This window comes from Phasianus colchicus, chromosome 1 (assembly GCF_987193195.1).
Source record: "Phasianus colchicus chromosome 1, bPhaCol1.hap1.1, whole genome shotgun sequence".
Classification (NCBI taxonomy): domain Eukaryota; kingdom Metazoa; phylum Chordata; class Aves; order Galliformes; family Phasianidae; genus Phasianus; species Phasianus colchicus.
Genome location: NC_143436.1, coordinates 134,711,073 through 134,727,488, shown reverse-complemented (window position 1 = coordinate 134,727,488; position 16,416 = coordinate 134,711,073). Strand labels below are relative to the sequence as shown.

General features: G+C 42.8%; 1 protein-coding gene across 3 annotated transcripts in view; it reads left to right on the top strand.

Moving 5' to 3' along the window:
• The first annotated feature begins 924 nt into the window (after positions 1-924).
• TBC1D8 (TBC1 domain family member 8) overlaps positions 925-16,416 on the top strand; it is a 48,495-nt gene continuing 33,003 nt past the window's right edge. The window contains exons 1-3 of one of the 3 annotated variants that reach the window (XM_090127499.1): positions 925-1,110; positions 11,844-11,999; positions 15,153-15,271. In XM_090127499.1, the coding sequence (XP_089983625.1) occupies positions 984-1,110; positions 11,844-11,999; positions 15,153-15,271 (402 nt within the window). In that variant the 5' untranslated portion in view covers positions 925-983. The remainder of the gene's footprint in view (positions 1,111-11,843; positions 12,000-15,152; positions 15,272-16,416) is intronic. The other 2 variants (XM_031605207.2, XM_090127505.1) reach the window with 2 other exon arrangements.

The following is a 16,416-nucleotide window of genomic DNA, read 5'->3' as shown; positions in this document are numbered from 1 at the left end:
ATGGCTGCCCATTATCTCTTTTTAATAGCTTTTCTTTTCATAGCAGACAAGCGTATGCTCACAGCTTGCATACTGTAGAATCATATGATCACTACAGTTGGAAAAGACCTCTCAGATCATCCAGTCCAACCAGCAGCCCATCCCTACCATGTCCACTGACCACGTCCCTCAGTGCCACATCCACACAGCTCTGGAACACCTCCAGGGACGGTGTTCAAGACTGCACCACCTCCCTGGGCAGCCTGTGCCACTGCCTCACCATTCTTTGTGAGGAGAAATTCTTCCTAACACCCAGCCTGAACCTCACCTGGAGCAACTTGAGGCCATTCCCTCTTGTCCTATTTCTATTAACTGGGAGAAGAGGCTGACCCTCACCTCTCCACAACTTCACTTCAGGCCGTTACAGAGAGCAATAAAATTTCCCCTGAGCCTCCTCTTCTCCAGACTGAACAATCCCAGTTCCCTCAGCCGCTCCTCATAAGACGTGTGCTCCAGACCCCTCACAGCTCCGTTCCCCTCCTCAGGACACGCTCCAGGGCCTCAACGTCCTTCTCGTAGCGAGGGGCCCAGAGGTGAGCACAGCAGTCGAGATGCGGCCTCGAGACGGAGACGGAAGCACCGCATTACCCCGGGACGGCAAGGAGCGCGGACCGCACAGCGTTTACTACGGCAGCCAACTGCAGTCCACCCGTGAACGTTTCCACGGGCAGCTGGACGCCCGCACGGCCACCCCCGGGCCCCAGGAAGCGCACAGTTCGGGAAATCGGAGCCCCCGCGGCAGCACCCTGACTTCCCCAAGCTCCTCACCCGCGACCCAAAGCCGGGGGGCGGACCTTGCCCCCGCCCCGCGCTCAGCCCGCGGCAGCGGGAGGCCGGCCCCCGCCCGCGCTCCGCCCCCCGCCCCTCCCGGCGGCCGGGCCCGCTCGGAGGGAGGCGATGTGAGCGGGCGGCGGGGGACCGCGGGGGGCGGCGGGCAGGGCGAGATGTGGCTGAAGCCCGAGGAGGTGCTACTGAAGAACGCCCTTAAGCTCTGGGTCACCCAGAAGAGCAGCGGCTACTTCGTCCTGCAGCGGCGGCGGGGGCACGGCGACGGCGGCGGGCGCTTCACCGGTACCTGGGCGCGGGGCTCGGCGGGGCCCGCTGGCGGCGGAGCGCGGGGAGCCGGGCTGCGGGCGGGGAGCCGGGCTGCGGGCGGAGCGGCCGCTTTGTTCGGGCGGCGCGGGGAGAGCCTCGGGCCGGGGGCGGCTTTCCCGGCATCCCGTGACCGGGAGCTGCCCGCCGGCGGCTCGTGGTTCGGCTCGGTGCTGCACTTTCTTCTCGCTTTCCCTTCTCCGCGAAGCGGGGCCGCGCTTCGTGGCGGGGAGCGAGGGCTGACGGCGGGGTCCGTGGGAGGGAGCGGACCCTGCGCGGCGTGCGGTGCGCGGAGCTCGGGCGAAGTCGGAGCGAAGAGCCGAGCAGCAGAGCTCACGCCGAAACGCCTGGGAGAGGCTGTGCCCTCCCGGCAGCGGGGCTTAAAAGCAGACGTGAAGGTTGTTGTCTACTTTTTAAACATCGCCGTTTGAAACGGTGGTTGATGTGTTTGGGAGAACGATCAGGTGTTCTCACGGTGTTTTCCAAGTCTGCGTTATCAGGTCTGTGTTATCGGAACCTTCTGCTCTTGAACTGTCGACCCTCGCCAGTAGGCAGTGCTGCTTTGTGCGTGTTTTCCTCCCGAAGTTTGTCCTAGCGGCGGATTCACGACGAAGCCCCCAGCCTGACGTTGGCTGGGCTGCCGGTGCTGTGATCATCACAGGATCACAGAACGGTTTGGGTTGGAAAGGTCCTCAAAGCCCATCTAGTTCCAACCGCAGGGCAGGGCTGCACCCCTCCGAAAAAGGCAGTGTATCAGGTTGAAGCGCAGGCACCAGTTGAACGAAATGCAAGCGTTGGTAACTCAGTGGCTTTCTCTCACAGTGAGACAAAAGCCTGTCCCCAGGTTTTCCCCTGCCCCCCGTGAGGAAGCTGCAGGCCGCTCTTTTGTGACCATAAGGGCTGCGTGGATTAGTTTTCAGAGTTAAAAATAACCTTTTACAGCTGCTTGATTCAAGTCCAGCGCAATCATGAGGTTGGGAGGCACAAATACTACTCCTCGTGCCCGAGTTCTCCGTGACAGAGATTTGCAAACTTAAAAGAAAACAAAATGCTTCTCTATCTGGTTACGTTTCAGGTGAATCATTTTCTGAACCTAGGGTGCACGGACTTGCACAGACCTTTTGGCTGGCAAAGCTGAGCCACTCCTGTCTTAGAAAACATTGTCTAAGGGAACTGAATTCTCTCATAAACGGTTTTGAGACATATCTGTATGTAAAAGGGATTGGAAATTAGAGTCCCATATCAAGTGTGGGAGAGCATTAGGGATAGCTGGAGGTAGACACTTAGGTTTTTTTTTCCCTAAATTTTAATTGGTTACATTCAAAATGGAGACCTGTGCGGGGAAAGTTTGGGTTGGCTGGTACATTTGTTTCCTTTTGGTGCAAAGCCTGCATCACAGTTCTTGTTTTATGGAGACATTATTGGTACCTGCATTTTCCAAACTGACAGATACGAAGGTCAGAAAAGTTTTACTGTATTTCAGAATAATGGCTCTACAGCTTGTCAGCACTGAGTTAGAAGAATTAGTTTGTTTTGCTGGTGAAACAAGACTTAAGTGGGAACATTGTCCATATCTGTTTTCTTTTCCCTTCAATGTCATAGAATCATAGAATGGCTTGGATTGGAAGGGACCCCAAGGATCATCAAGCTCCAACTCTCTGGCTGCCAGCAGGGCTGCCAACCTCCACATTTAGTATTAGACCAGGTTGCTCAAAGCCCCATCCAGCCTGGCCTTGAACACTTCCAGGGACGGGGCATCCACAGCCTCTCTGGGCAGCTCATAGTGAGGAACTTCCCCCTGACATCCAACCTAGTAGCTTGAGTTTTGGCCAGTGGGAAACTAAATTTGACAGAAGGATAGAGGCTGGAAAGAGGTGAAGGCCCTGTACATTTCATGAAAAAGGGTGACTGTAAAAGGAAGTCTCTTAGCTCCTGCCCTGAGGCTGCACGTGCTCAAGCTGTGTTAGAATCCATCTGGGATCAAGAAGAAAAGAAAAAAAAAAAAAGCAGCCAACAAAACCAAGGAGGCTAGATTTCATAAGCTGATGGTGCAGTGGACCACCCAGCATAATTAGCTTTGAACAGAGTGGAGCAGTGGTGTCAGGATCCTGCAACAGCTGAGCTGCCCTTGTGGTTGCTGCTGCAACGTGGTGTTTTCCCTGAATCTGTGAGAGAACATCTGTTTTATTGCCTTGTTCTCATTCTTGCATGGTTTTTTTTTTTTTCTTCTAGGACGCTTTTCTTTCCTTACGAGGGCATTTTATTCATTATGTAAGAGTAAGTTAGCGCAGCTGGAGGGTGTATTTTACATGGATTTAATTCCTCAAGGATGGAATAGAGAACATCTAACAAAGGAAAGTGCTTTCCTTCTACACCCGCCTTACTTTCTTTGAGCACTGTGTTTCAGTTGGACTGTGAGCAGATGTTGATAAGACTGTATTTGCTACTGTAATTTGATTTATGTTCTAGGGTAATTATTGAGAGTACGCTGGATTTGCAAACAGTAGGTACAAAAAATGATGGAGACAGTGTTTAACTGTTCATTACCTGATCAGTGCAATTCTGTCTTCCCATGCTTTTTGAGTCAATGTTTAACTTGCCAGTTAGCCTGCATGTCTACTTGAGACTATGACTGGATTAGAGACTCAGGAGGGAAATTGGTAATGTTTAGAAATACTTTGTAGAAACTGAATTATAATTTTTTTTAATAAACAACTAATATTTAACCTAATTTTAACTCAGTGTATATATATATATATATATATATATGTAGTATATATATATAAAAAGAGAATGACCAAATTAATTTGTGTTGGTTTTTTTGGCCATTATGTGCCACTTTGTTAATGGCGAAAAGACTTGCCATATAGCCACAATTAGTAGGTCAAAATTAGTTGGATCTGATACTGGCTGAAGTTTTTGGCTCCAAGGTTATGTATTAATGATAAGCTTGGGATGCCATCACTAGACAAGATCACTTTCAAATACTTCGTGGTAGAATAGTGCAAGACAGTTTAGCCTATACGTACATCACTATTTTTAGTTTGATTAGGGAATGATGAATGCCTGAATGTGAATTTTGACAGCAAAGCTGTGTCTTCTGTGACTTGTTGGGAATGTTTTTGTCCTGGGCACTGGTTTAAGAGTAGCTTTTCATTCTTTCCAAGCAGCTAGTTTTGCAGTTTGTTTACACAGTACTTGACACTGCATGCTTTTAGTGTATAAATACCACTGGAGTCTTCTAAGTACTTGTGAATTTTACCTTTTATAATGTCAAGTAAAACTTTAAAATCAACTCTGAAGTCTGTAAGCTGTTTCAAGCAGATTTTTGTCTTTACTTTTTGAGATAGTTGCTTCTTCATCTTCTTCCCTGAAGTAGGTAAATAAAAAAGAGGAACAAAATATAATCTTTTATTTAGTTATGATATTTCTCCCTAATATTCTTCTAGTATTCATCTGTTTTCATCTCAGGGCACTTTCTAAGATAGATATGGTCTTAAATCTTTTGTAATTCTCAGAGGATGAACATTTTAAAGATAGATGAATTTTTCCTTGAGTTTATATAAAACCTTATAGTTCACAATCTTAGATGTCAAATGATACACTGGCAAAAAGAAACATCTTCTGTATATGAATATGAACCTTATTATTTTTTCAATAAAAATAAGTGTGATAGGCAGCTTGAGCTATTGGCAGCAGTTGAATTAAACTTCCCATTTTAGGATTTTATTTTTTCTTTTAAATAAAGTTCTTGCAGAGTGATGGCTTTCAAACTGGTCCATAGAGCACCTCCTAGTTGTGAGTAGAGATCTGATTAGTTACATGGGAAGAACTCTGTCCCTTCTTTTCCCCTTGACTGGATTCTAAAATTTTAATGCATAGAACAAGGTGAGTGTTGGTAAATTCTGTGTCCTTTTTTTGGGTAATTGCAAAGCAAAAGGTGATTTGCTGCTCTTTTGTACTTGCCAATCTGAATAGTACTGCAATCATCTTACATACATCAGCTTTATTAGCCCTGTTTCTCTCCCAAGGTCAGGATAAATAATCTTGTGATACAGTCTATTTCAGAGGAAGACAGGGAGACCACAGAAGTTGAAGGTTCCTGTGTCTAAGACAGTAATCCTGTATTGATTGTCCCTATTTATTGCACTCTAGAAGGAGAGGGTCAAAAATGCAGTCAAGACTTCGATTTTCAGTAGTGTATGCAAAGGCATATCCTTTATTATTTTTTTTTAACCTTCTGAAAGGCATGAAGGCAAAATAAGTAGTTTATTAAAGGATGTATCCTGATACAGACCTCAAAATAGCTTGCCTACCAGAATCAGGGAAAGTTGCCTTTTAATATTGATATATATCTGTGATACCAGTGGAAGTTACTGGATAGATAAAAGTTAAATTTGACCTCTAACTACCGAAAAAAAAAAAAAAATCCTTATGCAATAGATGGAAGAGAAGAAGATGACATGAAAACAGTGTTAGTAAAGGATACGTGGTAGTGCCCAAGTCTGTGTTCATGGCTCTGTTTTCATAAGGAAGAGCTCTTGGAAACCTTGCATGAGGAGAAGAGGAAATGCAAATAGTTTACCAGAAGCTTAAACTCTTGTCAGAATTTTATCTAGCCTTGCCCACAGCTGGAATTCAGACGGGTAAGTGATTTCCTCTTCCCTTCCATTTTTTCCCCATGTTTCTGTGTAGCATGATTTGAACTTCCCTGCTCATGCGGCTTTTCCCCAGCAGAACACATGGCCCAGGCACTGGCAATGGAGGTTGTGGCTGCTTCCCATCTAAATCCATGTGCTGCTCTTGGCTCCTTCTGTTTGCTTTTTGTGTCTCTGTTTCGTTCTCCTTGTAGAAAAGGTGAGAATGCACTTATGTGTGGAGAGAGGGCTTCAGGTTGTCTTTGCTCAGACCGCCAGTCTAGGCAACACTGTAAACCAGTCAACAGCCACAGTAACTCTGTATTTTTCAGTTGTGGAGGCCAGGCAGACTAGAAGACAACAGAAAGTAATTGAGAGTGCCTAGTGGTAGAGTTCAAGTAACACTGCTTGGTTCGCTTTAGCTTTATTTACAGCATCTGTCAGAAACACAAGGGGTGGTTTTTTATCACAATGCCCAGAGCAGTGGCCTGTGTTGAGTAATTTACAGGGTTGTATGCTTGTGCGTTCCTGTTCCCAACAGTCTTCAGGCAGAAATCTGTTTTCATGTGTACTTTTTGCAATGCCAGAGGCTAGGCCTTCAGCTCCGCGGCCTCTGGGGCTTTGAGACAGGGGCTATGAGTGCGGCCATATCACCTGGTGCAGGAGCCAAGGCAAGCTCTGCTCTCACCCAGCGCTCCGGCTGGGGAGCAGCACTTAAATCCTGTGTTTCTATGTGCCAAGTTCAAAAAGTAAACAAATAAATAAGAAGAGGAAGAAAACCTACCCAAGTTGCGGTGTTTGATCTGGAAAAGCATGAGTTGGAAGTAATTGAAGGACTTCAGTGTTTAAGCTTCCCTGGGTTAATAAATGCTCGAAGCATTAGGCCCTTCTACTGAAATCTAATGTTCAAGTTGATCTGTGAGACTTTATTGCTGCAAGGGAAACGTTGTCTTTCTGCAGCACTTGGAGGAGCCCTCCTTCACCTTTTTTTCTTGCATGCTTACCTGAATAAGTTCTGTTAACTCTTATTTTGGAGGGTGGAAAGAAGGTTGTTGGGAGAGACTGACTCCTGGGTACTGCTTTGTGTCAAAACCTATTTACATAATTCAGCAGAATTCAACAAAGACAATGTCTGGTGTTAAGCTGAGACAGTAAGGTTCTGTTAGTAGCCTCCGCAACTGACAGCTCTTCTCTAACAAAAACATAGATTTTTAGAAAAGTCTAAGTGAAAGCAGCGACCTGCTAAACACCCGTGCTTCTAAGTTGTAGAAAAATCCTATTAAGATATTAAGAAAGATGTAAGGAAGATCCCAGGTGTTCTGCTGGGAGCCACTGCTGGTGAGCAGTAGCTGCATTCCCAGTGTCCTGCACTGTCTCTGTCCTCTTGGGGATGGACTGCTGCTTTAGCCAAGGTGCAGGACGTGAGGATGAAGATGTGCTGGAGTAGTTCTCAGGGTGCCTCTGCTCTTCGTCTTGAGCAGAAGACCACCCTTCTGCTACAGCTGGAGTGGACAGATGGACACAGGGACTCCTCATTTCCATCTGAATCACCACGCAGTGGTAGCCTGCTTGTCCAGCCAGTGAGAGTGCCTGCTGTAGTGCAGCTCCTAGTTTATTTTTATGAAAATCCAAATTGTTTGATTTGTTCTTTTTTCTTCCAAATTCTAATGCCTGAGCAGCTGAGCTTATAGCTGCTAACTCTCCTTACAAATCAGGGTTTGCTCAAAACCAACCTGCACTGTTGACTACTTCCACTTTGCAGTAAGAGCATTTTCCTATTGATTGAAGTGTTTTGTCAAGCTGCTGCTTTTGCTGCCCAGGCTTGTTTTTCATACTGCCTCTATATCTGTTGGGGAACATAAATAGCAAGCAGCAGTAAAAGGCAGCTCCGAACATTCAGAGACATGTATCATGCTCTATCACTTTGTTCTGAAGGGAGAGCTTGTTGCTCTACTTTTAAATCCTTGAATCCAACATCAGTGTATCTAACAAAGATAATGCAGCCTGATTCAATAGACTGTAAGCATTTAAAACAAAGCTCTGACATAGTATAGGTAAGCATAGCCACCAGTCACTTTTTGAACTAGTCCCCACAGCCCCCAGGGGCCTCTTGCTGAGCATCTCTGCAGGCAGATGTGGGTTCAGGTGCTATGGTGTTCTTCTCTCTGTATTCTCTGTTGGGTTCAGTTTGACAGAGAACCATAAAACATGCCTTACTGCATGCCTGCCCAGTTGTTCTGGTTTCCAACTCAATGAAGACCTTTCATTATCTCCTTCGGGCCTTTTAAACTATGATGGAGGTAAGTGGAGATGCTCTCATTGTTCTATGGAGAGAGTCTTTATACCTAGCACAGCAGCATACAAAAAATTATTAGTGTCTTGGGTTGTATCTTGAGTATTGTCCTAAGAGATGGAAGTAGTAGATATTATTTCTACAGCAGGGGTTGGGGCTGGGTGGGCTGTGAGATCCCAAAGTATTCTGTGATTCTATCAATTTTCAAAATATCTTGTGGATAATTAACACCAATTCAGGAAATAAGCCTGCATTTTTTAGTTTGAAAGATATGATGGTGTTAATTGGTGTTAGATTAACTTACTGTGAACATGTTTCTTTGTCTAGATTGTAAGCTATGGGCGTGACACAGGATAATTCGTAATGGAACTTTTTATCTTTTTATGGGGGTATAAGGAAACTTATTTTTAAAGAATAAATGTGTTTTTGTGCATTTGAGAACCAGTTGGTTATAAAATACCCTTGGTTAGCTTTTTTTTTTTTTTAATTCCTTTGAAGAAATGGTCAAAAGTTTTGTTCCACATCATTCAGCTGAAATTTATTTAGGTAGTATCTGATTGTGCAATTCACAATATCCTGCTTACATTCCATTTGGCTATAGATTGATCTCTGTAGAAGAGAGACACTACCTATCTGTTGCAGAATGGGAAAGGATCCCCAGATTCCTTGCTATTTTTTATACCTGATTGTGTTTGTGTTATTGTATCCATAATGCACATATAAAATAGATTTGCATTTAGAAGCATAGCACTTTTGCTTTACTTCGAGATATTCTAATTTCCATTCTCAGGGCAGAAAAATAAGCACAAAGTTAGATGTTTCAAAAGTAGGGATGAAATGAAAGTGTATGGTGTGGGATTTGTGGGGAATTTTGATGTATAGGTTTGCTTCTTAAAAAAATATAGGCAGATGTTCCCACTGTCTGACTTTCCACAAAAAGGGATCGGATTTATTGAGGTGGAACATTTCATTTCAGTGGAGATGTTTCCTTTTCTGCTTCTGTCCTCTCCTCCTATCTGTTTGAAGCATACATTAAACCTGAGATTTGTGTCTGAATTCTAGCATGGCAGTGTTCTTTATGTTTGAAGAGCCTTGTATGTTTTGAGATGTTCTCTTGATGCTCTATAGCCGACCCTTCAAATTGGTCTTTGCAGTCAATGCAACATTAACTGCTTCCCTGAAGTAGTTCTGCATCTTGGGAGGTCAAAAAGCTGATGAGGACTTGGTGGAGCAACTTGTTAAGGGCAAAGCAGTACTTTCAAGTTTAAGTTTCTTCCACAAGTCTTGTCCCACAGAGAGTAAAACAAACAAACAAAAAAAAACCAAACCCAAATACCACTAACAAGGAATTTTGGGAAGGAAGCCTGCATAGCAGTTGTTTCTTTTCCTCTGCTTCTGAATCCTTCTAATTTTTGACTGTGCTAGAGATATAAATGGTTTCCCTGCTGCTTGTGAGAAGATCTGCTTCATCCTAACATCAGTGTGTGCACCAGAGACATGCTGATTGTATAATTTCCACTAGATTACCATAACCAGCTTGGATGTACATGTGAGTGTCGTGTCCTTTTACGCCCTAGAAAATGCATCCTAAGAAGGTCCATCGCACTGACCCTCAGCCTCCATCAGTCTCTCCTCTATATGTTTTGGCACTTATACACTCGGGTTCCAGCTTGCTTGCCCTACTTGTGCAGTGCTCCCCTTTACTGTTCCCCAACAAAACCCTCAGGGCTGAGGGGTGTTGGGAAGAGATGGTGGCTGAAACAGCAGGGACAGGAGCAAGATTTTTAATTTGTATGGTTCTCAGTTGAAGGAGGAAACTTTTTTGTGTGTGATAGTTGATAAGCAAGATGGAAATTGTAAGCAGAAGTAAGCAATGAGAAGAGGAATTGTTTTTTCTCATCAGTTTTTCAGGAACAGAAAAAGGAATTAATTCTGTGCAGACTAAGAAGTACAGTCTTGCAGCTCCTTGTGTACTTCCATGGCTTTTTTCATAGTTTCTGAAAACAATTACTTCACCAATCAGATGTTTGTTAAGTGTTCTTTTGGGATTTTCATAGCACTGTTAGTAGACTTTTTCTGTTACCTCAGTCAAATTAAAAAGAAATTCTTCTCCTAGATCTATCACCGGGGGAAATCATGTGCAGCACTTCATAAGTTTTTTCTTTTTCTTTCATGCAATGTCTCAAGTCTTTTGAAGTTTGGAAGTTAAACCATAACATTGTTCTCTGCATTGTTTGATGCTGTCTTACTGGCTTTCATCCAGCTATTTTGAAGAGTGCACACTGAAGCTGTGTTTTCTGTAAGTGTGGATACGTTGCTACCTTTTATACTTGGATGACTTTTTATACTTTTATTTTTTGAGAGGGCATTTTGCATTTTCTGGTAGGATATATAATAGTCTTCAAATTCAGGTCTCCATTTTAAACAGATGGCTATTGTCTCTTGATGTCTATTTAGCTGAGAAGCTGAATAGTATCTTGCATCTCTCACAGTATAGTTTTAAAACATACTAGTGTCCAACTTCTGCTTAGTTTTAGTGGCATGACCAGTGTGTGTGAGCACAAGAAGGAAGTAATTGGTGTAATTATTTTTGCTTTTGGAAGGTTTTCTACACTGTTCCATGTGGGATTCTTATACCTCCTAGACAAGAAAGTTGCTGCAATGCTATTTTGTTGTGCTGTTCTCAAATTTCTGTGTTTTTTTTTTGTCCGAGTGAGGTGGTATTTCAGAGTAGGACTTTGTAGGTCTCATTTTATTGTTTCCATTAATCACTTTCATGATGGACTGGTAAACACAGTTATAAAGGGCTGGCAAAACTTCTGGAGACTGAGAACAATTCATTTTGTTTTGGATTGATGGTGAAAGAGCAAAAATATAACAGTAAATACAGTGTTTTGGTTGGAAAAGTTAAATGTGTGAAGGGAAAATGTAGCTTTGCATTGTATTTAAATCAAGTGCCAATTTACAGTGGGATACTGCTGCAAGCCTATTTGGGTACAGTTGCGGGCATGCAAAATACAGGAGGTGGTTTTCCATTCTTCATACAGCTGAGAACTCACTATTAGCAAACATTGTGTCCGGTTTTGAGTGTTATGCTTAAAGATTAGCTCGAGAGCAATGAAATGTTTGAAAACTATGACCTCTGAGGAAGAGATGAGTCAGGTGGGGTTCATTTGGAACAAGAGAAATTGTGAAACAGTGGCAAATTATGTTGATGCTTTTTGAGTTTATCGAGTGTTAACATCAAAAACTTTGGCCAATTACTTTTGTGTTCTGGGGAGCAGGATTCGTTTCTAGAAGGAAGGTTTAAGTTTGCGGTGGTTGTTTTGTTTGTTTGTTTTTGCTGTAAGAATACATCCTGACACTGTTGGTAGCAGTCTGTTGGGGAGGCGGTTGCACCTTGGTTGTGGGAGGTTTTGAAGAACAGGTTAGACAAATACTATTTATGGCACAGGTTCTTTTATCCAGCTTGAGAACGGGGGCTGGAACAGTAATTTCTTTGGGCTCCCTCAGGTCTTCACCGTAGTTCTGTGATGATATACGTATACATGAGGCAGAACCAGAAGCACAAAATACTTCTTACGTGTTTGATCGGCTAATCTGGTTTGCATCTTGCATTTTGAGTAACTGCAAGTTGCAGCTTAAAACGTGGGCAGAACTGTTATCGTCATGTTACACGTTTTGATTTTCTGGTTTTAGATGTGGAAAGACTTGCAGGCTTCAGAACTGGTGGCATGGTGCTAATGCTCTTTTCTCCCACTTTTCTCTTTGCATGATTGCAGGTCGCTTGGTGGGTGCCCTGGATGCTGTTCTGGATTCCAATGCACGTGTTGCTCCCTTCAGAATCTTACTGCAAGTCCCAGGCTCACAGGTTTACTCTGCCATTGCATGTGGTGAGTTATTGAACGGATCAGAAGTTTACTGGGCCATAGCTATTGGTGAGTCACATACAAAAAAATTCTGAGCATGCTCAGCATCTGCATGTCCGAGAAACTCAAGGTAACCCCAGCTGGCTGTGTGCAGGTGTGAAGCTCTTGGCTACAGCTCATGTTAACTATCTAATTAACCTTCAGTTAGAATCCCAGGTACTGATTGTGAAAAAGTGCTAACTAGGGAAATGTTTCAATAGGAAGCTTGCTTAGGTGAGGTTGTTTTCCATTATTTTTTTGTCTCTTGCGAAGTGTTGTGATTCAATTCATATGCATATCTTTTTGTATGGTAGTCATAGTTGCTTACAGAAAGAAACTGTGTAATCTTGGCTTTCATCTGTCTTGTCTTTTGCTCACTGCCTGTGAAATATCTTACAACACTTGATTATAATGAAATATAACTTGGACACTTAGAAAATGCTACCTGAAGTAGGTAATAAATAGAGTTGTCAAGGAGAATGTCTAATAGCTGGGTCTGCTGTGCACTAATCCATTTTACAGTGTTTCTGCAACTTTTGAAAGTCAAACCCATCTTCAGGAAATTGATATGGATGTGAATTGCAGCAGCCTTACTGGGGCATGTTAAATGCCAGTGTTTAAACTCATTCTCTCCTTGCTTAAGCAGTTTGCAGGGCAGTTCTCATCTTTTTTCCACTCTCTGAAATCTTAGCATTGAAATTGACAGCACGTGTTTTGCTTTTGTTTCTTACATGGATCAAGCCATGAAATAGTTAGCCAAGGTAAATGTTGACATGTTGTTGATGATTTTTGATATTGCAGTCCTTCAAATGAAAGAGGCCATCTGTTTATTCACTCCCAAAAGTTTTTTATATTAAAGCAACTACAACTCAAAAGCTTGTCTGGTTGGAACAGTTAAGGATTTTGCTGAGATAAACTAATTTGATTACTGTTCTCTAAAATTCTCTTTTGCTTTCTTAAATGAATACTCAGCACTGAGAAAATGAGATTTGCAGTAATGAGGTGGAAGGCAGAGGGATCTGTTTTGTATGCCATAAGGGCATGACGCGTACGCCACTGTGAGAGCTGCACAGAAATTAAGAACCATGGTAGCAGGAGCTGTTTCTGAATAATATCTCTGTTGTGAAACCCTGAAGTGAGTGGGGAGTATGGGCTTTGGCAACAGCAGATGGAGGAACAGCACGACCTGACCCTTTTCTTAAAAAGCCGGAGCACCGCAAGGGACTTTTTTCTCCCCAGGGCTGCAGAAGTGGCTGTCACTGGTTGCCCAGCTCTGCCCTGGCTGGGCTGTTTGCTCTGTGCAAACAGGGTTTTGTTACTGGATTTGGATGGAGCAGCAGGTCAAATTAAGTTCCTGCTATGTAGCAAAGACAAGGAGCTGCTCCAGCAGCTCCTTTCAGTCTCCCGGTGTAACTGCATTAGGGATAACCATCATATCATTAGGCAGTTAATTAAGATGACATTTTCCAATTGTACGTTGGCGGTCCTGTGCTCCAGGAGCTGTAGGATGAAATTATAATTTATGCATAAGGGTCATATCTGTGTTACAGACTTTTGCAAATCTCTGAGGGCTGCTGGGAAGTCTGATCCATGCCCAGCATGCCTGTTCTGGCAGAGATGTTTCAGTCCAGATGGCTAATCATCTTATACCACTACAGGGAAAAAAAAAAATGCCTGACCTCAGGCTTTGTCTCCATCCATGTAATACTTCAGAAGACTTGTGGGCAAAGGAGAACCACAGAGATCAGCCAAGTGAGTTATCTTTGATTTTCCAAGAGACAACCCACAAGCCCACCTGTACAGTTGGTATCTTTTTGTTTGCCCAGGCGTAGAGAACCAACTCAGTATTTTCTTTGTGCAGCCATTTCAATATAAGCAAAATATTTTTTCACATTTCATATAAATGAAGTATTTTTCTGGTGTCCTTAACAATTGATATGATTTGTTTCCCGTACAAAAAGGTCATTTGAGTTTCTCTTCTTTCTTGATTTTTTTAAATTTTTTTTTTAGGTATCTAACCTTGATTAATGATATTTATGAAGTTCCATCACAAGACCTTCCTGTCAAGGAAGTTAAAGCTTGGAAAGTTTCCCTGCCAGTTGGCATTCTTTATGGAAAACAGAGCAGAGGAGAGTGGAAAATTCATAGCTCAGTTTGTCTTTGTTGTTGTTGTTGTGAGGCAATGTGATGCATTTCTGAGGTACACACAAATACAATTTTGAGACAAGTTTTCTGTCTGAGATTGATTTTATAAGTATATTCCTCTATGCTTTATATGCCTCTAATGTCAAATTACTTTTCTCCTTTCTTTCATAAGTAAGGCATAAGAAAAGCAACTGTGGCTGCACTCTTTTTTACATATAACATTTAACCATTGACCAGTAAGGTCTAGAGTGGCCATATTTTCCCTTAATTGTCCTCTGTGTCAACTCTCTTGCTCTAACTCTCCTGTCATAATGATAAGCAGTTCAGTTTCAAGCAGAAAGAGCCAAAACAAATAGGCAGTGTAATGACTGAAATATTATTTCTGGACTTAGAGTGAACACATTACATTTGAAAATCTTTATTATTCAATGATTTTTTGTTCACTGGTTTTCACCCCTAAACCTTGAAAAGATGCTCTTGCAGACCCTGTAGGTGTTGTTGAATCCAGCTCCTTCATTTTTAGGTTCTTTAGTGATTACAAATGACTTTTCAAGTAGGATCATGTCATGTATGCATGCATGTGTGGCAAGTGTGTGTGTGTGCACGTGCATACGAAGGGAGAAAGGACAGTCAGGGACTTCTGGGAATAAGACATATTGCAATATAACAGTGGTTTACAGTAGCTGCTTATAGAATGCTGTGTCAAAATAAGCTGTCTTCTAACAGACCAGTAAGAGGTTTTGCTGGTTTTTCTGCTTTGCCTTTTAATGCAGCATTTGCTGGCTGAGAATGTTTGGGAAGATAAAGATAAAAGCACTAAAACTATTTTCCTAAAACAATGAGTTTTTTGTTTTTCTCTAAGTGTACTGTTACAAATTAGACCTTTTTGTCCTGTTTGCTATCAAAAGTTCTGAGGTTGAAAGTTCAGTTTCTCAAAGTGAACTTAAGTAATAATGCATTTTATTACTTTCAGTTTTTTCTTCCTTTCAACTTTATTTTATATGTTGAATTTTAATTCATTGCTTTTTACCTTTTTAGGTGCCACTGCTGAGGAGATAAATCAGCACTGGGAATGGCTGGAACAAAACTTGCTCCATACTTTGTCTGTTTTTGACAATAAAGAAGATATTGTTAGTTTTGTCAAGGGGAAAGTAAAGGTAGGGAAACTGTCTTACTTTTGTCCAATTAGTTGCAGGAAGTTATTTATATTTGTCTTTTTTCATCTTAATACTGTTTTTTAGTTGAGTGTGCTGATCCAGCTAGTGTTCATCCTGAATGCTGTTGATCACCAAATCTGCCAAATTTTTCTTGTTCATGTTTAATTATTTTACTTCTGCTTATCTGTAGTCTTACTGATTTGTTTCCATGCAGACTTGTAAGAGGCAAGAAGGTGTTTATGCCATTGTATTTTCACACAATGACTCTATAGGTAGTGGCTTCTTGTAGAGCAGTGACTCCTAGGTCTTCTTTTGGCTAAGTCTCACTATTGGCTTGGCAGTGCTGACTGTGCCTCCAAGGGAGCAGGAGGACCTCCTGTCTGAGCAGGCTCCTCACTGGTGGTCTTATCCATGACACGACTTCTAAACTGAGTTCACCTTGATTTGATGCGAGATGTAAAATATCTTTTGTGTCACACAGTCAAAAGGATGCCAGGCATTTGACCAGTTTCTGTGTGATGGTTAGAGAAAAGTTATGACCTGTTGCTTTTCCAGTAAGCATTAGCAGTCAGAGTGGCACAACCTGCTGCCACGTGGACAATGAGATTGTCTCCAGTGCACAGAGACAGCTGTCCTCTGGTGCAGAGCTGGCCTCTACCCAGCGAGCTGGAGCTGTGAGGCTGTTGTTCTGCTCTCTTGAACTCTCGTCCTAAGGATTTGGCATGGAAATCACCCTGGGCTTTGCAAGGTGTCAACATCATGGCCAGTGACTGCACTGATGCCTCTGGCTAGCTGCCGGGTGTCTGAATGGGCATCTTTTTAGAAGGGCAGAAGTAGAATTTTAAGGATAGAGCAGTTAGGTGATGAGGAGCAGATTTAAAATAATAATGGCACGTGCATTGAAACTTAAAAAGCTTGGCATTCTGTGCTCTTCTTCTAATAAAACACACGCTCCAAGGGCTGGCACTGGTGAAGGTCTGCTGGGGACCACTGTAACTGAGATCTTGCTGCAGCCTTCTCCTCAGTAAGAATGATGCTCTGCCCCCATATCCACTGTTTTGGTCTGGAAAATTGGTGGGAATGTAACGTTTCTGACAAATTTCAACCCTGCTGCTGTGATCTCAGTGGTTTCTGAAACAGGGAAG